This window comes from Pimephales promelas, chromosome 18, assembly GCF_988280905.1.
Source record: "Pimephales promelas chromosome 18, fPimPro1.hap1.1, whole genome shotgun sequence".
Classification (NCBI taxonomy): Eukaryota; Metazoa; Chordata; class Actinopteri; order Cypriniformes; family Leuciscidae; genus Pimephales; species Pimephales promelas.
In genome coordinates this window covers 9175669-9200484 of record NC_142786.1, presented here as the reverse complement: position 1 = coordinate 9200484, position 24816 = coordinate 9175669, and the positions used below count along the sequence as shown (strand labels likewise).

The window sequence follows — 24816 nt, the reverse complement described above, 5'->3', positions numbered from 1 at the left end:
TCACTCCCAGCCCATTGGCCGAGCACAGTTCCTTATTAACAGCAGATTAGCGCGGTACCGGAGAAAGAAAGAGGGAGGGAAAAGGGACCCCCCACATGAAGCCTGTCTTTGTTTGAAGTCTTCGCTCTTGGCCACACAGCATGCAGGGGCAGAAGATCACTTCCTGCGCTGAGTCACCCTCCTGAGCCTGCTTTCACAAATCTGCAGCTATAGGGACACACTTCCAAACGCTGCTTCCCACAGTTCTTTACTGCCCACACACTCGCTGCACCTTATTGCCACTTCAGTGCTTTGTTTATTTAAAGGAGTATGTTGTCATTATTTACTCACCCTTTTGTTGTCCAGACCCATTGGAATTTCTTTCTCTATTGCATAGAAATGTGCAACCGGTACATTATTCAAAATTGGGTAATAATGACAGAGTTTTAATTACTGAGCGAGCTATCACTTTAATAAAGTTTTATGATTCAGACATCAATACAGGCCCTTACGGTGACATTTAAATCCATTGATTAATCACTTGATTGATGCTTCTGCTTATATCATTCTCATTTCTGTGTCATTTGGATTAAACAATCTATAATTGTTAATGTGAATATGATCGTTCTTAATGTCTCGCATGCACACACATCTGTGTTAGTATCGCAGAGGTCAGCCTATTTAAAATGTGATGTTCACTCCTGATGTTTATTTTACACTTGACTGTATATGCATGTGTATGTTCGTTTTGGGGAAATTAGGAGATTTTTTTTATTATTCTAAATTAAAACTTTTCTTTTTGTGCTAGGTTTTGGGGTTAATTTCTAGTATTTTTCATTAAAAGGTTTGGCTTCTGTAAAATGTTATACTTTTTTTTTTTTTTTGAAAATAAGACTTAACATCACCAAGGTTGCATTTAATTGATTAATTATTTTAAAAAAATCAGATTGTGAAATGTTATTACAACTTTTCTGTTTTAACATTTTGAATTCATAATATGCTGTATCAATAATGTAATTGTCCTTACTGAATGATATTAATGTTGTTATTATTTTTTTTAAACACTTTTTGACTCTAGTAGACTTTTGAATATATAAAAAGTCTTTATAAAAATAATGATGTTCCAAAAATAAACAAAACATTTTCTCATTTAAATAGCTAAATAAATGCATGTGTCCATATTAGGGCTGTCAAACGATTAATCGTGATTAATCGCATCCAAAATAAAAGTTTTTACAAAATATAGTTATAGTAGAAAAAATAATAGTTAGTCACATATAGTTAAATATAGCAAAATATAGTAGTCACATATAGTTTTTACAAAATATATGTGAGTGCACTGTGTATAATTATTTTGTATATGTATAAATAATGTAAATGTATATATAAATCTATATACAGAAAATGCTTCTTAAATATATACAAGCATGTGTGTGTATTTATTTATATATAAAATAATTATACACAGTGCACCCACATATATTATGTAAACACAAACTTTTATTTTGGATCGCAATTAATCATTTGACAGCACTAGTCCATATATTTATAGAAAGAAAGGAAAGTTTAACTAGATTTAGACAAATCGACCAGTTCGCATGTTCTAGTTCAAAGGGATGGGTCATCCAAAAGTGAAAATTCTATCATAATTTATGTTCATTCTTCTGCAGAACATAGAAGATATTTTTATAAATATTGGTAATCAAACCAATGAGAGCATTGACTTTCATTGTGTGGACAAAAATCACAGGAACATTTCTCAAAATGTCTTCTTTTATGTTCCGCTAAAGAAAGTCATACAGTCCCGGAACAACATGAGTAAGTGATAACAGAATTAAACATTTTGGGTGAACTATCCCTTTAAGTTATGATGCAGCCAAATGTTTTTCATTAAACTGTCAGATTCACAGCCGCAGAAAAAAATGATTTAATGCTCATCTCGGAACTGTTCCTTTTCTATTTCAACGAAATCTTATAATTTTACCTAAAAGTTTTATAGAACTTTTATCCTATGTATGGAGTTATGATTTATGGTTTAAAACACTCCCATTTCTTTAAGCCTGTCTTTTGAGCCTTATCATTGATAAACGGCCTTTTCTCTTGATAAACCTCTCTTCAGTTTCTGTCAGGTTGGCATTGCTACATCTGTTGGGCAGAAAGAGACAAATGACAAAGCAAGTGGGCCGTCTTGAATAGAGGACACATCTCTCTCGCTATCTGCATCAATGCGCATGCCTCGGCAGCCGCGATGTGTGTGGCCCTCTTTCTCACTGTATATTATGCCCTACTGACAGCGGATAATTAGATATCATCCGTATTCACCCAGCCGCAACATGTTATGTGGAAAAAAGCATTTAAAGATTTAATTTCTGCGCTTCTCCCCTGATTTATGGCCTGGGGGTCAGAAATTCTGTTCAGTTCAGCTCAGCACAGAGCGTGCTAACGCTAAACAAGGTCCTATTATGATGTTCAGCATGGTGCTGTTTTTCTAAACAAGGCAAATCAAGTCAAACCGATTTCGCCATTCCCTCTAAATGGACTGTGTCGCTAAACCGGGCATTAGTGTAATTCAATCTGTTGTCTAATTCCCTACTTGCCATTCGTCGTGATGAAAGTTCATCGATTCATTATTTGTGCTTTGAGTCTTTGTCATTTTTATTGACCTGCTTTTTAAAGGCCATAATTGATAACCGCTTTTTCCTGCGCTAGATAACCATGAAATCAAAACAGACTGAGATGTATAAACCCAGACTAATGTACGACCTCTGTTCCCAGGAGGACTGTGACCCTCCCGTCCACGAGAGTTTGAGCATTGAGAACACCCTGTGGGCCAGCACTGTGGTGGCATCTGGTAAGCAAAGTCTTTTTCAGCGTGAATTTTCTTTTTCTAGAAATTGAAGAAAAACACAAGCCTCAGAGGTCTGAAATATTCATCACAGGTCAAATATCTTTCGAGTTTATTGTGTTGTAGAAGAGTGTGCCGTTGATACCGAGGCCATCCGCCAGCATCACTCAAGACCCCCTTCGCTCTCCCGTTTGTTTGTCACTTGAGATCACCAGACTCATCTGCTACTATTCAAACAATCTCATGAGCAGAGAAATATGAGTAGCCGTTAATGGGAAGCCGAAGTGTCTGGCTTTTTGCAGTCCTCTCCCTGCGGTGTCAATGAAACGTGTCCCCAAAGAACAGGTCCGAGATCGGTTTTTGCCGCTACGCTTTCTCCGACATCTCCTAGGGGTCTGTTGTTTAGAATCTGATCCCAGTTCAACAATAATAGCTGGACTATTCCTTCAAGCGGCATGCGTTTGTGCCAGCGATCGGCCCTTCATTGATCTGTGGTTGCCCGTGTCTTGGTTCTCCAGGGGTTTTTTAGAGGTTCTTCATATTCCCCAGCATGGCGTGACCTTCAGCCGAAGAAAGTCCTTCTATACCCCCCCCCCCCCAAAACACAGTCTAGTGACGTCATCCCATCCAACCGAGCAGACCCAACACAAAACACCATGGGGCGAGAAACCGATATGCCCTGTAGTCCTAGCCCATTAAAGACCCCCTTGAGAGCAGCCTGGGTTTCGTTGCTTTCCAAACATGAAACGATATGTCGAGCTTAAAGAAAATGAGAAATATTTAAACACTGTTGCAGCACGTTATATATTGTGTTACAGTGTTTAAACAAAAGTTGGACTTCGGCACTTCCTCATTTAGTGGTAGGCTGCATACTCCATCAGTAATTAGTTTACTTTAATGAATCAGTCCATTACCAAAGCAGCACCATTGATCTGACTATAATAGGCCTCATTGTAATGGTTTATTTCTGGGTGTCCCACATATTGAATCATTTGTCTGAGTCTCAGCTGCATCCGTTAACTGGAAACACACTTTTTGAGCTAATTGTTCATTAGGCCAGCCATAGACTGTTCATGTATTGTTGTCCGTTTACAATCCAATTTTTTTTTTTTTTTTTTTTCAGGTACTGTCATAGGTGTGGTCATATATACAGGGAAAGAAATGCGAAGTGTGCTAAACACGTCACAGTCCAAAAACAAGGTGGGTGTGTTTGGTTATGAAAGTGAAATACTTGGTTTCTTTAATTAGTTTTTCTCCCAAAGGCTGATTGTTTTCAATAACATAAGTATGAGTTGTGATATCTACAGTTGTATTGTCAATATTCACTAGACATTACCCAGGGATTGTTTTTTTCTTGTTCCTTTTAACCTTTCAATTTAAACCAAATAAAAATAGTGAACTGTAGAGGTGCTTTTCAACCCTGATCTTAGTGATGAATTTGGACCTGTCGATGTGAAAGGACAACCCCAGAGAGATTAATCTAGAGGGAAATTAACCAACCAAGGGCTTGCGTGACATTTGTGGCAGAGCCTTAATCCTGCAGAATTCCCCTTAATGATTAGATACAGTGGACGTCAATGCTGTAAAAGTAAACTTAAAAACGTCAAATCCCATTACACTCATTACCCCTCCCCTAACTGACCCCTGCTGTCTTTGGGGTTTTTTTTCCCCTTTTTTAAACTTATCCATTGTTCTACTCATATGTACACTACTGGTCAAAAATGTAGGGATTGGTACTATTTTTAGGGCCCGAGCACTAACAGTGCGAGGACCCTATTGAAACTGTTAGGGTTATTTTTTTTTTTTTTTTTTTTTTTTTTCTTTTTTCTGCAAAGTAAGTGCCATTTTCGGGGCCGCAACATGCTCAAAAACTCACCAAATTTGGCACGCATGTCAGGACTGGTGAAAAATTTCGTATTTTGTGGGTTTCGCAGATGGGCGGGGCAAAATGGCACGCTAGCGCCACCTAGAAAATTGGAAAAAATTAGCCCCTCGTCCACGTTCAACCTACATGCACGAAATTTGGTGGGGACGTGTATCATATCAAGACGCACAAAAGAGCCTCAAGAACCCATACCCTAAACTCGACAGGAAGTCCGCCATTTTGAATTCGGCGACCGATTTGGGACGATTTACACACTCCGTACTTTAACGAACTCCTCCTAGGGATTTAGTCGGATCAACTTCAAATTTCTGCTGTACCTTCTAAAGGCATTGACGATGTAAAGTTGTGCTATCTGCGCGTTTTCGTCGATGGGCGTGTCCGTGGCGTCGATGATTCGCCATGAAACAGGAAGTTGTAGTAACTTGGCTGTAAATGCCCAGATCTACACGAAATTTTACACATTTGACAAGAGTCCCGTCCTGAACAAATCTACATGCCGACATTCACCCACAGTCATAGCGCCACCTAGTGGCAACAGGAAGTGACATTTAACGAAGCAGCCCCCGTCGCATGTTTGACCTACATGCACGAAATTTGGTGGGGACGTGTATCATATCAAGACGCACAAAAAAGCCTCAAGAACCCATACCCTAAACTCGACAGGAAGTCCGCCATTTTGAATTCGGCGACCGATTTGGGACGATTTACACACTCCGTACTTTAACGAACTCCTCCTAGGGATTTAGTCGGATCAACTTCAAATTTCTGCTGTACCTTCTAAAGGCATTGACGATGTAAAGTTGTGCTATCTGCGCGTTTTCGTCGATGGGCGTGTCCGTGGCGTCGATGATTCGCCATGAAACAGGAAGTTGTAGTAACTTGGCTGTAAATGCCCAGATCTACACGAAATTTTACACATTTGACAAGAGTCCCGTCCTGAACAAATCTACATGCCGACATTCACCCACAGTCATAGCGCCACCTAGTGGCAACAGGAAGTGACATTTAACGAAGCAGCCCCCGTCGCATGTTTGACCGACATGTACGAAATTTCTGTGGTACATCTACCATGTCCAGACACACAGAAAAGTCTCTTGGAGCGATGCCCTAAACTCAACAGGAAGTCAGCCATTTCTAATTTTACCGCCATTTTTGGATGATTTACTCATTACGTACTTTAACTAACTCCTCCTAGGGCTTTAGTCGGATCGCCTTCAAATTTCTGCTGTGCCTTCTAAAGGCATTGACGATGAAAAGTTGTGCTATCTGCGCGTTTTCGTTGATGGGCGTGTCCGTGGCGTCGATGATTTGCCATGAAACAGGAAGTTGTAGTAACTTGGCTGTAAATGCCCAGATCTGCACGAAATTTAACACATTTGACAAGAGTCCCGCCCTGATCAAATCTACATGCCGACATTCACCCACAGTCATAGCGCCACCTGCTGGCAACAGGAAGTGGCCTTTAACGAAGCAGTGTGGCAAATGCACAGCCGCACTGGCTGAGCTGCAGAAAATGAAACGCGGCCGCCTCACACCCCGACGTGGTACAGGTGCGAGGGCCCGCCCATCGCTGCTTGCAGCTTTAATTTTTTATGTTTTTGAAAAACAAATTTTTGTCTTACTCTCACCAAGACTGCATTTATTTGATCAAAAATACAGTAAAAACAGAAATATTACTACAATTTTAAAATAGCTGTTTGGCAATTTTTGTATATTTTATAAACACTTTTGTTAAACTGGTTGAAACTCTCTTCATATCCTGACAGCAATCAATAATATATTTGGGCAAAATATTAAAATGGCAACCTGTGACATTCTAGCCAGAGCTTAATGCATTTCTATGTCAACCCTATTAACGGCGAAATAAATGCAGCAGTCAGGTGGTACAAGTAAGAGCTCTGTAAGTGGTTTACGTTCATTATTATTCTAATGTTATGTGCTGTGAGACATGAGATAGTTTAACACGTCTCTCATCTTGTGGCCCTTAAGCCTTGTTCACACTACATGATTTTAAAACGTCGGGCTGAACTGTGTGCTTCACATTACATGACTTGCTCTCTGTGAAATCAGGAGTGTTCAAGTTGTTTAGCTGTTCACACAACACAACGTGATTGATCCACAACAGGAGGTTACGCACTACACGAGTTGACAACGTACTACATAGAGATACAACCACGATTGGATGATAAGAGCAAATCATTTGTGACTCTAATGAGAGCTGTTTCAGTACAATGGTATGGTCTAAATACTGAAAATAATCAAATAAATAACGAGTTTACAACAACTCTGTCACCCAACGATTCTATCTGGTCTACAAACCACGTTTTGTCACGAAAAACCACGCAATAAAACGAACCAGAAATATCGCGAAACAGCATGTGCGCCAATACCCAGCGAAAAAGTGAACACAACACGCGAATATGGACGTCAGACAGAGACTAGTGTTTCAAACTGTTTGCACGATGATTTGTTCTGAGAAAAAAATGCAAAAAACAAAAAAAATAAGATTTACCCAGTGACCTCAACCCGTGCCTTGCTATGATTCGCTGTAGCTCATAACATCACTGAGGCTGAGTCGTGTGACGGCTCTGGATATCTAGCATGCTAGATATTTTTCTGGGCTCTGTGACGCATCTGCGAGGTGTCTGCGAGCATCTTCGCTGCGTTGTTTGCTCTTTCACACTTACAGATTGGCAAGCGTTCATTGCCTGCTAATCCCCCACGATTTGTACGCGATAACGCAATGACCTGTCGGCGAGCTTAACGATTTGCAAATTGGGCTTAACCCTCTGAGACCTAAGGGTATTTTTACAATATATTTTCCATCTGGTGTCATTTACTAAAAAAGCTTGTAAAATATCAACCCTTTGGTGCACAGACAATTGACACACCTCTTTTTTTTCAGGACAAATTGAACTTTCACCATATTTGTGTTACATTGATGTCACCTGAATGTAAAATAAGTAATGGGACCATAAAGACAAATGAAAAAATAAATCGGAAATGGAATCACTCAATTATTTATTGAAATCACACACAAATAAATAAAAGCTAAGCAATTTTCCTCTGGAAAATAGTTTGTTCATGTCTTTGGAGTCCTGGAGCACAGGAATAAACATTATAACTTGTACAGAACAAAAACTATTGACATTTTTCCAAAAGAAGTCCAGGCGTTTGGGGCCTCATGAAATTCACTGGTGCCAAGCCTCAAAACAGTTCCTATCAGCAATCACACAGAGGGCCACATCACAGGCTTTGCATTTCTATTTTATTTATTCTTTTATTTATTATGTTCTTTTTATTCTTTTATAATACATTTATACTACTATAATACTTTTTTACAGTAAATAAATAAATGGCACTTCAGCTGGGTCTATCCTGGTAATCTAGTTCCTCATCTGTCAAAAAGCTCCGTTCTCCTGAAAATCCATCATCCTGCAATGCAACAAAATAGACCAGCGCTTTATTTACGTCCATTTCGCTGTGTTTCTCTGTGAATCGCCCGTCTCCGTGAGTCTCTCTATCTCTCTACACTATATCAGTGCTTGGTTCATGCGTAATGACGCACACCAATGTTTACAACGGATCAGCCTGTAATTGGTCAAAAAACATCACGTGAAAACATCACGTGATATCCAGAATGTCCACTAGCATCGAGATAGCGGCAAAAATGACGGAATATTTATGAATTATGGACTTCAGGAGTATCAAAGTTTGACATAAAGCGTTTGGATTTATTGCTGAAAACCTCTGAAAGGAAGCACAAGTTCCAGGCTGGATAGAAAACCTTCTGTAAAGGCTAGAAAGACCCGAAAGACACCCCCGTGATGGCTAGCTCGTTAGCTTTCTGCTGGAAAAAACGGTAAGAAAATCGATAAATCTGTCATCGAGTTATGTAAACATTTATCGGAGGTGACGTGTGGCATCGTCGACGATGCCGTCGGGCTCAGGGGGTTAAAGCGGGATTAAAATCCTGTAGTGTGAACTTGGCTTTAGCAGACTCTGCTGTGTGTGTTGATGTGTTTTGGAGGAGGCGTGTCTTTGGAGATGCTCTGAAGGGAGGGTGGGATCTCAAGCTCCCAAAGCTAGCTTGCTATTGCTAACCTCTCTGAAATTGCCTATCCTACCTTTAGTATATAAATGTCATTGCTTTTGTGATGCAAAGCTGAATTTTCAGGATCATTACTTCAGTCTTCTGTGTCATAGAAATAATTCTAAACTGATTTGGTGCTCGAGAAACATTTCTTATTAGTATTGAAAAACGGCTCAAACTGCCTTTTTTTTTGTGGAAACCACTATCAAATTTTCAGATTTTCTAAAATATGAATAAAAAAGTATTTATTTAAAAAAGAAAAGTTATAAATGTAAACAAAATATTGCTTACCTCAGACGTGTTAATTCGTCTACCCAACTTTTCTAGCTTTTAATGACTTGATAGATCTTAAAACAGCATGCCATGGTACTTTCTTAAATCTTACTCGCAAGGTATGTGTTGTTAAGCCTTAAGGCCCCGATGTATTTACGGCACAGTTCTTTTTCATCCTTCGCTTAGGGGTAAATGAAGTTCGAAATGCGTGACTAGGGATATACTGTTAGCGAACATCCTGACGCAGCCCACACTGATGAGAGGAGCATGTAGAATATGTAAATATGTGATGCGCGCTTTCCTATCAATAACAAAAAAAAAAAAAACTGGGAAAACGTCAAGCATTATTTTTTTTAAAAGGATAATAAAAGCATCTGACTATAGCAACAATATGTTTTAATGAGTTCTGCAATTCGCCACATCAAGTTTATTTATATAGCACTTTATACAATACATAGCTTAAAATCAAGCAGCTTTACCGTATTAAACATTAAAATTGTGTCAGTGTGCCGTTTCATCAGTACAAATTCATTTTCTACTATAAAGTAGCAATCCAGTGTGTCCATGTTTTTACTCGCAAACGTCTAACCTGAAGAAATGAAGTGGAAAAATTTTCCATGTGAAAGAAGGCGGAGCCTCCCAACACTTCTACCTATTACGAAATAGCCAGGGGTCAATGGTAGTACAAAGGTGTTTACCAGCCGTAGCAAACTTTTACGGAAAGTTCGCATTGGCAAGCTGATTCGAACTCCCTAAACGAGTTCCAAAGCATGTTCGTTTTGGCATGATTTTCTTTGAAATGACGTCACATCAGTTCGTCCTTTGATTTCGCTTGAAGCCTTTAACGCTTTTAAAATCTGATCATTTTGCGAATGTTCAACCATTTTCATATTGAGTGTAGTTTAATATCGTTTAATATACAAAGTTAACTATAATCTAAACGTAGGTTGATTTCTCCAAAAAAGTGTCAACACAGTAGGGCGGTCACAACATTAGATATGTACATTATCTTCCCAATTAGCCTTACATAGCAATATTTACTTGACCAATGGTATTAGCTTGGGTCTGTTTTTTGACAAATGGCAGACGAGAGGTGCGTTTGAGGAAACCTGTGTGAAAACAATCATCAATTTTGCAATATCATTTGGTATTTCATTTGTCAGTGCACAAATATTTAAATGTTGTACTTATGCATTTGTTTAATAATTTAATTGAGTGCATTTATTTTCATATAATTTGTAAACATTTTATTAGCCAGTAGCCCATGTGCTTGATATCAAAACCATCCGAGAAACCCATATTGGTTAACCACTATTCTTCATGTCATGAAGTGTTTCAGGCCCTGTCATGGATGCTGCAAGATGTGTGTGATAGCAGCAGCTCTAGCGGAGCTCATAGCTCTACCATGTTCTGTGTGCGAGAGTGGAATTCAATATCTCAAGGAGATGATGTCAGAGGTGCCAATACAGGGAACGAGACGGGGCGGGAAAGTCGATACGACTCGGCGAAAGTCACTGAGAACGTTTTCGCCTCTTATAATCTGTTGTGACATTCCTTGCACAAAGCTCTAAGCTCTCACTTGAAGCTGCTGACAGCACATACGCTATCACTTTACACTGTGTGCGTGTCTGTTATTGTTGTAATATGGAGCGATATTCTCTTTGAGGATCGAAACCCTGGTGGTCTGATGGATGCGACAAAGGGTCGGACAACCCTCTTCGCTGACCAGACATCTAAGCAGTGTAGAAATGTATAAGCTCAGTTGGATATTTTATTTTATTCTAGCAGTGTAGATGCTCAGATTTTGATTGATCTATTGTACTGAAAGCAGTGTAGAAGCTCAGTTGGATTTTATTTTAAGCACTGTGCTGCCCAGTTAGATTTATTTTATTTTAAAGACTTTTTGAAACGTTATTGGAAAGAGAACGGCAAGAACGCAGGAAAGTATAGAGTGGGAGGTAAGGCACCACAGCTTAATAACCAGCAGGTCACGGCTATGATGAACAAAAAAAAAAAAAAAAAAAAACCTCCTACCAAATTAATCTATAAATGATTGCCAAATATTGATTTGAGTTATTTTATAATGTGAGAGGAGAGTGGTTGCCAGGGACAACAGCCAATTATGCAATTCAGTGGTCGTTATACAAAATAATTTGAGCACATAATGCAGTGATTAACTAATCAAATATTCAAGACGTGTAATAAGTTGTGAATATACGTTTTTGAAAGTAAGTCAAGTCAAGTCACATTTATTTATATAGCGCTTTTCACAATACAGATTGTATCAAAGCAGCTTCACAGTGATAACATGAAAGTAGTACAACACAGATCAACAACATTGCTAAACACTAAATAACCCCAACTGAGCAAGCCAAAAGCAAGGCGACAGTGGCAAGGAACCAAAACTCCATCAGATTGGATGGAGAAAAAACCTTGGGAGAACCCAGGCTTAGTCGGGGGCCAGTTCTCCTCTGGCTTACATTCATATTGTTTATATATAAATATTAAATATAAATATTGTTTATGAATAAAACGGCGCCATAACATATCACAGGCGTTGAGTCGTCTCTTCACAGGCGCTGGTCCTCTCATCACAGGCGTTGGGGCATCCGAAATCCCCATGAGAGGCTGGACACAAAACTGGACCTGACGAACGCCATTTTTCGCCAAGTAAAAAAACGCCAAGTAAAAAAAAAATCAGTAACTTTGATCAATATAGGTGATATATTCGTTTCGTAAAGTGAATAAACTTCGTCTGTGGCCCATGCACCGTAAATGGCATGTTACATTTAGCTGTATTGCATATCCAGTTTCTGGAGCACTAGCATAATGCCATATTGTTGTAACGGCCTCCGTATACTTGATGGATTTCAACCAATGAATATTCATTATGCAGGCACAAAGTCGTCATCAAATTTCACACACAAAACATACAGGCAGCGAGGGCAGGTTGAATCATTCCTTTCACTTTAAACGAGGCCCGGTTGAATAGAGTAAAATATGCACTCTCGATTCATTGATAGCATCTTCAGCTTGAGGTAATTGAGTCGCTTTTTCCTCTCGGGCTGAATGAATAACGGCTTCACCCGATCCCCGGCCAGCTTTGCAAAATTCAGCCTCTGCATTGTTTTGCCCCCATAAAGGGGGATTCCTCCCTTTCAGCTGAGGAACTATGTCCTCTGTCTTAATTTTTCTTCATTTTAATCCTTCCATTCCCCCTTTTTCCTCACTAGCTGAAGCATGAAGCTCGGAGTGGGGTGGCAGGCCATCGGAGGGGTTTTAAACTACAGCTGATAAATCAGACAGCAGCTCTTCTCTCCCAGTGTCTCCCAGTTTACGCGGTTCTCCAGGGACTGGGGGGGCCATAGCCAGTTTGGGGGATTAATTTTGCTTGCTTTTTTTTTTTTTTTGTCTTTTCTGTTCAATTTGTCCATCCCCTCTCCCCCCTCCCCCCGTCCCTTTCACGCAGATTCCTTTTCTCAGGGGACGGTGTTATGTGTTGCTGTTTTTATTAGCGCGCTGCCGAGATGAAAGACCTCAGTGTTTTCGCGCAGGCCACGCTGTCGGCCCTCGCCAGAGGGAAACAAGAAAAACTTCTTTTTTGACATCATTTTCCCACATATTCCATTGGCTGAGGGGACATACTTGAGAGAAAAAGGGGAAAACTCCAGCTCTTTTGTCAGGGCTCCGTTTCTATGAAGAGGCGTTCTGCTTTTATTTTTCCGGTTTTGCCTCCTGTGCTTTTCACAGAGAGACGACAACAGCAGTGGGCTTCTTGGTTAAATTCCTCTCAGCTCTTCTCTCCTCCACATACACTATTAGCATGAGAAAGGTCTGCGGTCTGGAACGGGCATGGGGGGGCATTGATCAGTGCTGGCTTATGGGCAGGTTGTTTTATTTTTCATAAGAGTAACATTTCAGATCACTCCAGATGAGAGGAACACTTAAGGTTCTTGTTCTCAGAGGGGATATCACATGCTTTGGCTAAGAGTGCTTTAACCACAAACTCATTCATTTTGTGATTAAAAAAAATAGTACATTCTAAACAAACTGTAAAAATATAATAAGTCATAATTATCACTCCATTAAGTTTCCCTGGAAATATTCATTACTAAATATTATTAACATAGCACTATGTATTATGCATTGACTATTCGTAAATACTTAATTCTAATTGGTTAGTTGCAGAATTCTGTAGTTGTGTGTGTGAATTATTAAATATAATATATATTTATTTATTTAAAAACCATCCCTTAGTTTTTATTTCATGTGGACTTAATTTTAACTTTATTTATTTATTTTTTTACATTGTTGCAGCACCTCTCTTTCCAGTCTGTCAGTCACGCTTTGTTTATTTCCTGTCTCTATGAAGCTAAGCATAGATACTTCATTAGCGTCTGCTATACATAAGCCATTCGCCATATTGGACCGGTCCGGTGCAATGGAATCTATGGAAACCCCTCCTTCTGAAAAGCATAATGTGCTCTGATTGGTCAGCTAAACCAGTGTGTCGTGATTGTTCAATCGCTTCGAGCGTGTTACAGAAATGTCACCCCTTACTATAACCGCAAGTTTTAATATATTACTAACGCAACTAAACCAGGCCTCTTTCCTTTTTCTTTTGCTTGGACAGTACTTGAAAACAAGGAATATTGTGGTATGTTCGTTCCTGGAAGAAAACTTAAGACTACAATTGAGGAATTTCAGGGAGTTCAGAAATGTTGCTTACTGATTTAGAGAATAACTCCCTTTGTACACTGTAAAAAAAAATCCTTTCATGATTAGTAATCACAACGTTTTTTTCTTTTGTCAAATCAACTTAAATAATTTATTTAGTTCAGATAACATATAATTTTGAGTTTCTGATGATTAAATCATTCGCTTTCATTGTATTAACTCACGTTGTCCATTTCAATGAACTTAACATTTTAAGGCAACTAGGTTACTTACTTTTTTAAGTTAAACCAACAATATTTTTTTATAGTGTAATTGACTTTGTACCTTGTAATTTTGCACACTTTTTTCAAACGCAGTAACATTACACACCAAAGAAAGTTAAGTAAACAAGTAATAGGACAAAGGTCAAGCAGATGATTTGCATATGAGGTCAAGAATTTGATCTCAGACTCTCTATGTTTCACTCTTCCTCTGCAGGTGGGACTGTTGGACCTGGAGTTAAACCGCCTAACAAAAGCTCTGTTCCTGGCTCAGGTGGTTCTCTCTGTTGTTATGGTCGCTCTGCAGGGATTTCTTGGACCTTGGTTCCGAAACCTGTTCCGTTTTGTTGTTCTGTTTTCATACATCATCCCCATCAGGTACGCTTATAATAATATCACCCAGATTTTATTAATGTGACGTATTACAGCCAAATCATCAAAGTTTCTGTTGTGTGAAATGAGAAGTACAAACTTATTTTAGTACGTCATTTATATGTGTGTGTGTGTGTAGTCTAAGAGTAAACTTGGACATGGGGAAGTCCGCATACGGCTGGATGATTATGAAGGATGAGAATATTCCAGGTACTGTGGTTCGGACAAGCACCATCCCAGAAGAGCTGGGACGCCTGGTCTACCTGCTAACAGACAAAACGGGTACTTTTAAGATGGCTTTTTTCCAATTATAATGGCACACATCTAACTTTTAAGAAAAATAGTTTGTGATTGTCAACACCTTATGTACCAGAAATATTTCCAGAAATCTAAAATTAAGCAACCCCTCATTAATTTTATTTTATTTTGTGTTTTATTTTATTTATTCTTTCTCTCTGTTGCTCGTTTTATTTCCTTTTGTTGGAACTACTCTCAGCCCATCCAAAAGCTTTATAATAACTATTGATTTCTTTCCTCCTGATCTTAATCTTTGTGTGCTGTTTTTCCAGGCACTCTGACCCAGAACGAGATGGTCTTCAGACGCCTCCATCTCGGTACCGTGTCATACGGAACGGACACCATGGATGAGATCCAGAGTCACATCATCCAGTCCTACGCTCAGGTGTGATTGACATCTGTCACCTTATACATCACTGTTAAGACATTCTCGGTCATTTGTAGTGAAAACTGAAGAGTTTCACATCCTTCACAAACGGCTGTCGTCTTTGTGTGTGTGTGTGCTTACAGTACGTTTTGTGCCAACAGCTCGGTGACACAATGTTAAACCCACAGTGGCAATTGATTTTCATGCTTCACGGTCCTTCATTACTGTGATGATGGAGTGTGAGGCAGGTTTGAAATGTACCCATGATATGAGCGATCATAGCCTTATTATATCCCCCCTTAGGACATGTCAGAGTCCGTGTCCAACAACTTGTGTGAAATTGAGTTTGACAGGAATCAATAAACATAATGTAATTTACTGCTTAACATGCTTTGGTGTGCACAAGGCAGTTATAGCTCCGATTCTCTCTGGAGTGTTATGAGTATAAAGAAATTACTATTAAAAACAGCTGCTGCTTTGTAGAGGGCAAACCCCATTGTTATATGTGAGATCTTGTCTGTCCTACTGGGATTTTGAACTCGAATTGTGTTTTGAAATGGAAAAAATATGATATTTCCTCTATGTAAAAGAAGACATGTTCACAAGCTTTTTTTATAATAGCGCTGTCACTTAAAATCTTAGCTTACTTATAATTTTTACTTTACTACAGTAAAAAAAAAAAAAAAAATACATACAGTATCTTTAAAGGGATACTCAACCGTTTTTTCATATTAAACTGTTATTCCCGTAAATGAGGAGTTGATACATGCCTCTCTTGTCTCAGGGCGTGCACTCAATCACTCTGGCGCTTGAGACACTTTGATAGCACTTAACTATCCCAGTTCATTCAATATGGGCCAAGCAGAGAAGCGACCAAACACCTCTATGTTTTCCCTATTTAAATACAGTTACACGAGTAGTGCAACTCAACCAAGAATGGTGACGCAAAATAAAATCTTGCACTTTGCTAAACGTGTAAAGTGTATAACTATATGGCGGAATACCACAGCAAGTGCTTGGGAGCACTTTGAGTCGGTGCATATATATCTATGGACTCGGCGCAGTAATATCATCACTCTGGAGAGGGAGAGGATTTTTCACGAATGATGATGTTACTACGCCGAGTCGAAGTGCTCCCAAGCACTTGCTGTGGTATTCCGCCATACATTATAGTTATCCATTTTACACGTTTTATTTTGTGTCACCAATCTTGGTCGAGTTACTCTACTCGTGTGACTGTATTTAAATGGGGAAAACGTGGAGGTGTTTGGTCGCTTCTCTACTTGACCCCTATTGAATGAACTGGGATAGTTAAGTGCTATCAAAGCGACCAAAGTATCTCGCGATTTAGTGCATGCACTGAGACGAGAGAGGTATGTATCAACTAGTCTTAGTTAAGAGAATAACATAGTTTAATATGAAAAAATGGTGGAGGATCCCTTTAAAGCTGAAAAAGTTTTAGGAAATATGCCAAGTTCAAATATTGTTTTCTCGAAAAACAATGTTACAGCCAGTTATTCTACTTTGAATTGACCCTTCGCTAAGCCCCGCCCTCCCTAGTTACTGTTGCTACGCCTGTCACGTCTATTTCAATGTGTATGCACTGGTGTCAGACATTCCCAAGGAGATAATTACTCATTTTTGGTGAACATGTGAAATATCTGAGAGAGCCAGACTAAAGGGACTACAGTATGCATTCGAAGGATATATTCACGACACAATATGCAAACGAGTATAGAATAATTTCATAAAAAATTAAGCTAAAGCCTATCGTCCCAGCACAAGCAGCCACCGCCTCATACGCTGACCGTTCAACTGAAACACAAATTGAGAAAAGGCTGTGTTTGTGCACAGCAGGGTAAGTGAATGTGAAAATAATCTAATATTTATAAATCAAACTGCCTATCCATAAATCGTGTGGAATAACACTAACCCAATCCGATCGCGACTCTCTCGGTGTTAAAGTTACTCAGTCAGGAGTTGGCCGTCGATTAACAAAATGCTGAAATATATTTTAAAGCATGTCAGTGAGCCTCCATCTTGTCTTTAATCGTTTTATTTTATGTTAAAATATATGTATTATGAACAAAGAACTGTCATTATTTCCAAGGAAGGTGTTTTTGTTAATCCTGTCTTCATTTAGTTGTGAATGGGGTCTCCCACTGCTTGATCCACGGCCATTATTTCTTCCCTTGCCTTAAGATTTTCGGGAAGGAAAAAAAATCACTCCCCCATCCAAACTTTGAGGATACCGGGTAGATTTGCACAATCCATACACACAACGCTTTGGCATGTTTCCCTCGCTCGAATGCTTGCCAGACCTCCCGTGCCTAGTTACGGTTGCTAAACCATGATTAGCCAGTGGAGGTTTTTGGGCGTGGCATAGCGGTCAATTGTGCGTTCCAGATCGGAATGTGTCTATTTGTTTTTGGTTTGTGATGTGTGATCTCCAATATTTAGAATTTCGACTGCGGTACCCATTTCAGCTGCTAGTTGTCAATAAGTTGGTCATTTTTGTGGCACCAAATGGAAATTTAGTTAAAGGGACTATGTGTAGAATTCAGAAACCCTTGTTTTTGGTGACACAGGTGGCCATTAAGTGAACTGCAGCCAGCAATTTACTGCTCGTGCTCACACTGGTGCACCCGTAACGTACAAGAGAACAATAAGAATTGTCCAGTTTAATTTCATGGTGACTGTAATAGAAAGGAAGAAAAATAAAATTTGGAGAACCTTCAGTTCACTATCTTTTTGTGACTATTTAATAGCACTTCGGCTTAAAAATCGTAGCTTTTCCATAAAATTGCACTTTAAAGGTCAATTATGTCATTTTTGTGGTACTAAACGGAAATTTAGTTAATACAAAAGTAAGAAAATGACCATTCGATGAGAAGCAGGACCTTTGAACAGTGTAGATTAATATATATATATATATACATTTTTGGATAAACTGTATAACCGACGGATTTTTTGCACAGTGATAGTTTTGTCACCGTATCACACTGTTTTGCTTAAATAATACATTTTGAGATAAAATTAAAAGATACATTTAAAGACAATAATTCTGACCAATTCCAATAAGATGATAATAATTTAAATGTTATGGCTGATAACCAATAAATGGCCAATTGCTACACGTGAATTTAGGCATAAAGACATTATATTGTACACTATAAAAATGTATATTTATTTTGAGATATGCTAAATATCACAATATTTTTAAATTATTGTTTTTTTTTTTAATTTTGAAGATTAACTTTAAGTGAGCATTAGAGGACAGCACAGGTCTTCTAAATGTAAAAATAGGGGTAAGTTCTCAAATCAATATTTCTTTCCCAATAAGACTGGCTGATTGTACATTATCCCATCACACCATTACTGCATATTTATATACATATTCTGATATGTCTCAAAAACAGGAACTTAGCATACATTTTTGAGAATGAGCCAGCAGTGGGGTGTCTATGTATCTGCATCTACAATTTGGAGGCAGTGTGCAGGTTGTCATCTCTTCCCCTCAGTAGAGCTCTGAGGAAAGAGGAGTTCATCAAGAGAAATCTCCTGCTCCAGTGGAGCACAGCAACCCCTGTCAAACACACACACACACAAAGTCTCACAGCGGCGCTTATGTAAATTGATAAGTTTTAGAGACAGTGTGAGATTCCGACATTGTGTGGGGAGACACTGATGAAATCTTCACGCTTTTTTGCCCAGTGTGTCCTGAGTGAGAGCGAGCACAGGAAGGTGAATTATTAGCATTCACTTCCTGACCCAGTCCATCTGTTCTTACACATAAGGCTATCAGATTTTGGCATAATTTAACTGATTTTTGAATGAAACCTTTTTCCTAACAAATATTTATTGTTTGGGAAGTATGTTTTATATATGTATGTATGTATATTTGTGGTCTTTTTAGGAAAGAAATTAATACTTTTATTCTGCAAGTATGCATTAAATGTATAAAAATCCACAGAATAAAACATTTTAAAAGATAAATGCGAGTTTACATCTCCCAATTCTGACTTTATAATAAGAAATGTTTCTTGAGCACCAAATAATCATATTTCTGAAGGATCATGTGACACCGAAGACTGAAGTAATGGCTGCTGAAAATTCTGCTTTGCCATCACAGAAGCAAATTAAATTTTACAATATATATTTAAATTGTAATAATATTTCAAAATGTTACTGTATTTTTGATCAAATAAATGCAGCCTCGTTGAGCATGTGATGCTACTTCTAAAGCTGGAGCTCACTCTTGATTTTTCTTTTTTGTGTCTCTCCAGGTGAGCTCGGTGCAGTCTAATGGCAGTAGTGCGAGTTCAACACCCTCACGTAAACCACAGCCGCCCGCACCGAAGGTTCGCAAGAGCGTGAGTAGCCGGATCCATGAGGCTGTGAAAGCTATCGCCCTCTGCCACAATGTCACACCGGTATACGAATCCAGTGTGAACGGTGGCAGCACGGAACCGGAGAGTACAGAGGCCGACCAGGACTTTAGCGATGACAACCGCACTTACCAGGCCTCCAGTCCTGATGAAGTAAGAACCAAGGGACATCCTGAAAGAATTTCATTTCTATTGCGCTTGAATGGTTTAAAAGCATTTGCATGAATATGCACAACCTTCGCTGCGTCATAGAATGTCTCTGAATAGGTTTACGCCCACTTTTGGGGGAAACAAACTAGACTCCCCATAGACTTCAATACAAAATAACGGCAAAAACCAACGTCCGTACACAGCCGACAGGCGTAAATAACTTAAGAAATCACTTATATACACCATGTCAAGTAATTATATGTCCACCCTGCCTGCCATAGAGCGTGAAAGATACATTTTTTATGCCCGTTACTCAACTAGCCAGGGCTACCTGCCATCATCATCATAAATGCATAAGATATACATTAAGGTTTTTTACTTTAAAAAACGAAATAAAATCATTCACTGGCTTAACTGGTGACTCGGCGAGATGTCCGGGTAAGACACCTCTAGCCACTGGGCGGGGTTGTTACCCCAATTTGACGCTGGGAGAATACGCTGTTTGTGTGTGTATCTTTCACGCTCTATGGCAGGCAGCTTGGACATATAATTACTTGACATGTTTTAAATAAATGATTTCAAGTTATTTACGCCTGTCGGCTGTGTACGGACGTTGGTTTTTGCTGTTATTTTGTATTGAAGTCTATGGAGAGCAGTTTGTTTTCCCCCAAAAGGGGGCGGGGACAAAATTGACAGTTAAGTTCCCGGATGTGCCGAATGTGTGATCATATAATGTACCGCTAGCCAAAGGATGGCAGAAAATATAGATACTGCGATAATTGAGATAAATATTTTAACTAGGGCTGTCAGTTTAACGCGTTATAAACAGCGTTAACGCAAACCCATTTTAACGGCGTTAATTTTTTTATCGCGCGATTAACAGTCTTTTTGTCCTAGCAAACTTTGTCGTTTTTTCACATGCTTTTGCAACAGAACGCGGCATGCGTCCTCATCCATTTCGGCGTATCACGCTCGTCATCCACTCCGGCATCATCCAGCCGGCTCGCAAGCCCAAACGTGTGTTTGCGGCGTGCCTGTTGTTTTGTTTCCGTTCTAGCTAGATCCGCTTGCGCTTTGGTCGAAGAAGCAACAAAACGTCCTCGCGCAGAGCAAGCAAGAGGACGTTTTGTGCCGCACACACTGGTTTCGGCTTGCGAGCCAGCCAAATAGTAACGTTACGTTTTGAGTGGATGACGAGCGCGAGACGCCGAAATGGATGCCCTTAGACGATTCTGAATGGAAAGTTTACTTTTAAAAAGTTGCCAAATTGTCCCATTGACAAGACCAAGTGATCTGTGTGTTTTGTCATTGTGAACTGAGCGATCATCATCGCAGCACGTCCAGTCTGAAACACCACTTGATGATGGCCAAGCAAACACACACACACACACAGATGATGCGAATTCTCCACCCCCTCGTCAATATCAGGACCTCGTCAGTATTTCTTTCACCCTTTTATTGATAGACAGTGTTACATTGTGTGAGATTATTTATATATGTTAGTGTGAAATTGAACACTATTCCAATGTTATTTTCAATAATAATAATAAAAAAAAACATTTGCACGAAACAAGCCGATCCACTTTTCCATGTTGACAAGCATTAAAATGAGAAAAAAATATTGTAACAAAAAGAAATCAAAAGACATTTAGAATAGATAAAAATGTGCGATTAATCGCAAATTAACTATGACATCAATGCGATTAATCGTGATTAAATATTTTAATCGTTTAACAGCACTAATTTTAACGCATTAAACAGGACAAAAATCAAACCCATCCGTTAACGTGTTAACAGCACTAGTTTTATCAAGGACAATCTTTGCTTTTTTGATTAGTATATTTTTGTTTTTAGTAGGGCTGTCAAACGATTAATCGCGATTAATCGCATCCAAAATAAAAGTTTGTGTTTACATGATTATATGTGGGTGCACTGTGTATAATTATTTTATATACATAAATACACACACATGCTTTTATATATTTAAGAAATATTTTTATGTATGTACTGTATATAGATTTATATATAATTTATATTATATATAAATATTTTACATTTAAATAATTTTTTTTCTTAAATATACATGCATGTGTGTGTGTGTGTGTGTGTGTGTGTGTATATATATATATATATATATATATATATATATATACAAAATAATTATACACAGTCCACCCACATATATCATGTAAAGTTGTGTTTATCTGTGCTCTATAAATAAATTGAAATTGAAATGTAAACACAAACTTTTATTTTGGATACGATTAATTGTGATTAATCGTTTGACAGCCCTATTTTTAGTGTTTTAACTCTCATAGTAATTTTTTCGTAATTTTCACCTCGAGCGCTTCCAAAAAAAAATATATATTATTTTTTTATTTAGAAAACAGACAGATTGCATTGACACTGGTCTTCTCATTCCTCTAACGGTGTAATCCTATATATCGCTGCTTTACTATTTATGACTCCCCCACTTTAGCCTTGAATTTACTGCCTTATTGGATGGTAATATAGACTCTGTGTTAGTAGAGAAATCTGAGAAGGCTCAATAAATATCAGAAGCAGAGGGGGCATGGGTAGGTCACACACCAGGAAGGACTCGGTCATCATTTGTGTTGAGAGATCGTAGATATTTATAGATCCGTTGTAGAGCAACAATATTTTGAATGAGTTGTTGGTAAGAAAAGCGCTAAATAAATGGCAGAAAAGGCATTGAGGCCAAACATATGTCACAATGGCAGCGGTCCTCAAATAGATGGAGGGATACGTCAGGCTCATTATAGTTAAACATATTTTTTAACAGAGAGGAATGAAGAACTGTTAAAGGCTCGACTTAAAGGAATAATTCATCCCACAATTACATTTCTGTCACAATCATTCATTTTTCTAAGGTGAAGTTTAGCAGGATACAACGAAAGTGAATGGTGACCAGCGCCCATCCCTAAAACTTACAGAAAACACCATATAAGTATTGGAACAGTAGTCTATTTGAAATAAAGGTATACAAAAGTGTAACCCGTTGAGATTTTAGCCTATGATTTTTTTATTAGCTTTTTTTGTTATTTTAGGAGCTTCACTGCTTGTGGAGCATTTATTTCATTTTTTTGTGTGTCTGTAATAAAGAGAACCATATCCGTCTTGAACATGGTGGGGTCAGTAAAGGATGACAACATGTTTGTGTTTAGGTGAATAACCCTTTTAGATAATTCTGTACGATGTTTGCTGTTCACTTGCAGGATCTAATGAAGATGAACTAATGAAGGGCAGTCGTTTTCGTAGCATTGATTGTTTTAAAGACAATGCTGCAGTCATTACATAAATTGAGAATATTCCGGTGCTCTTTCATTTTTCCTTTATACAACCCAAGCATCTTTTTCTTCAGGACCTTCTGTAGAGGTAGATATCTTTTGAGAGTGATAAAAGGAAAAAGAAATCTGTCCATCTCCCTCTTTAGTGGAATTGCCTGTCCTCTCTTCTCCCTTGATGTGTCTACTTATTTATTTTCTTTAATGCCCAGGTCTTATCTTTCCAACGTCTTCACTCCGGGATTGATCAATATTTAATTTTCTCTGAGAGACTAGCGGTTAACACTAGTCTTTCTCTACGTGTCACTCTCATCGGCGCCTGTGTCTATGTGCGCTCGCTCAAAGACCTCCAGCCTTTTCAGCCTTTAATATGACAGACGCATAGCGATAATATTCCTAAAGAGAAGCCGAGTTCACGGATTGAATAACGCAGATGCCTTTCCGCACACTTACTTTAAGTCATTTGTGACCTTTGACCCCACAGTGTCAAGGGTCAGAGGTTTATCATGACCTTTAATGATCGAACATTCTCATGAGCAAGACCGTTTGTTATGTCCGATAATGAAGTTTTACTTATGAGGGGTAATGGAAGTTCACTGATGGTTTTATTAGTGGTTTTAGCTTATTCAGATGAGATGACAGTGTTCAGTGGCTGTTGACCTTTGGTTCTTCTTGGAAAAATATAGTATTGACCTCTAACCTTTAGCCTATTAAATAGAAGTTGTCACAAAAAGATGGGCCGCTCGTACAAGAGAGTTATGGTATGTTCAATTCTTTTTTTTTTTTACAATGATTTTTTTTGGGTTAGAATGAGGTTAAAGTAAATACGGTCTTGGTTTAGTTTTGATTACTAGAATGACCCAGAAATTCTGCAATGCAATGACATGTAAAACAATTCTGATTTTCAGGCCTAAATAATTTATTAATTAGCGACATAATTAAAAACAATAAAACTAAAATACTGAGCAAGTTGTCTCTAGAATTTCAAACAACTGAAAGTCACGTAAAAGTCATTGTAAAAGTATGAAATATACATTGTTCATAGCGATAAGCAAAAGATAGATTTCAGATAAACGTCTCTCAGCATATTCCTAGATAAAGCTGCTCTGTCCGATAAAGCCATCTCCACTATGCCTTCTTTATGACGTCGTATCATATTTCCTGTCACATCTGGTCTCTTTATTAAATAACAGCCACGTCTTCATGTGGTCGTAGGTCACATGGTGCGGTTCCAATCCTCTCCGCTTCTTGAAGGCGCAGTGATCTTGGTTTATGATTACAGCTTTTCTTCCTGTACTGCTGAAATGATTGATAGAGTGTATTAAAGGCTCTCCCCTGTGTCGTAAAACAGTTCTCTGCTCGTCTCCTGAAGGCATTTCCCCACCACCTGAGTTACTCTTGTGTGTGTGTGCTGCTCTTGAGGGCATCATTTAGCACTGTCAGGTTGATAGAAGACTGGCTAATTAGTCATATCACATCGAAATGTCATAAACAAGAGTTCTAGCTGTGTTCAAATGTGTGTAAGATATAATCACAGGCCTGCAAAGGCATAATTTGCAGTGATCGTTAGGATCTTTCAGCCTTGAGATAAACAGTAGGGTCGAGAAGTCAGATGGAGGACAAAAATATATATTTTTTTTAATTTATTACTTTAACTTCTAATTTACTTTTCATCATGACTTGATTCAAAAGTTGAATTATCAACAGAACGTCTCAGTATTTGGTTTGTCCCTCTTTTGCTTTAAGCACTACAGCTGCATGAGCTCCACAAGTTTGTGTAAAGCCTGATGATCATATGATTTGTGAATGATCCGAACGGAGTCGTTTGCTCCAATGGAAGCAAGAAAATCAAGAATTCCCGTGATCAATGTTACAAAAGTCATTTTCAGAAATTGAATTAGTGACCTTGTGCAGATCATGACACT

General features: G+C 38.6%; 1 protein-coding gene across 3 annotated transcripts in view; it reads left to right on the top strand.

Moving 5' to 3' along the window:
• Positions 1–24816, top strand: part of atp9b (ATPase phospholipid transporting 9B) — a 67847-nt gene that overhangs the window by 21252 nt on the left and 21779 nt on the right. For all 3 annotated transcript variants that reach the window (XM_039678818.2, XM_039678817.2, XM_039678819.2), the window contains exons 10-15: positions 2755–2830; positions 3948–4024; positions 14230–14390; positions 14524–14666; positions 14954–15066; positions 19335–19589. In XM_039678818.2, coding sequence (XP_039534752.2) covers positions 2755–2830; positions 3948–4024; positions 14230–14390; positions 14524–14666; positions 14954–15066; positions 19335–19589 — 825 coding nt within the window. The remainder of the gene's footprint in view (positions 1–2754; positions 2831–3947; positions 4025–14229; positions 14391–14523; positions 14667–14953; positions 15067–19334; positions 19590–24816) is intronic.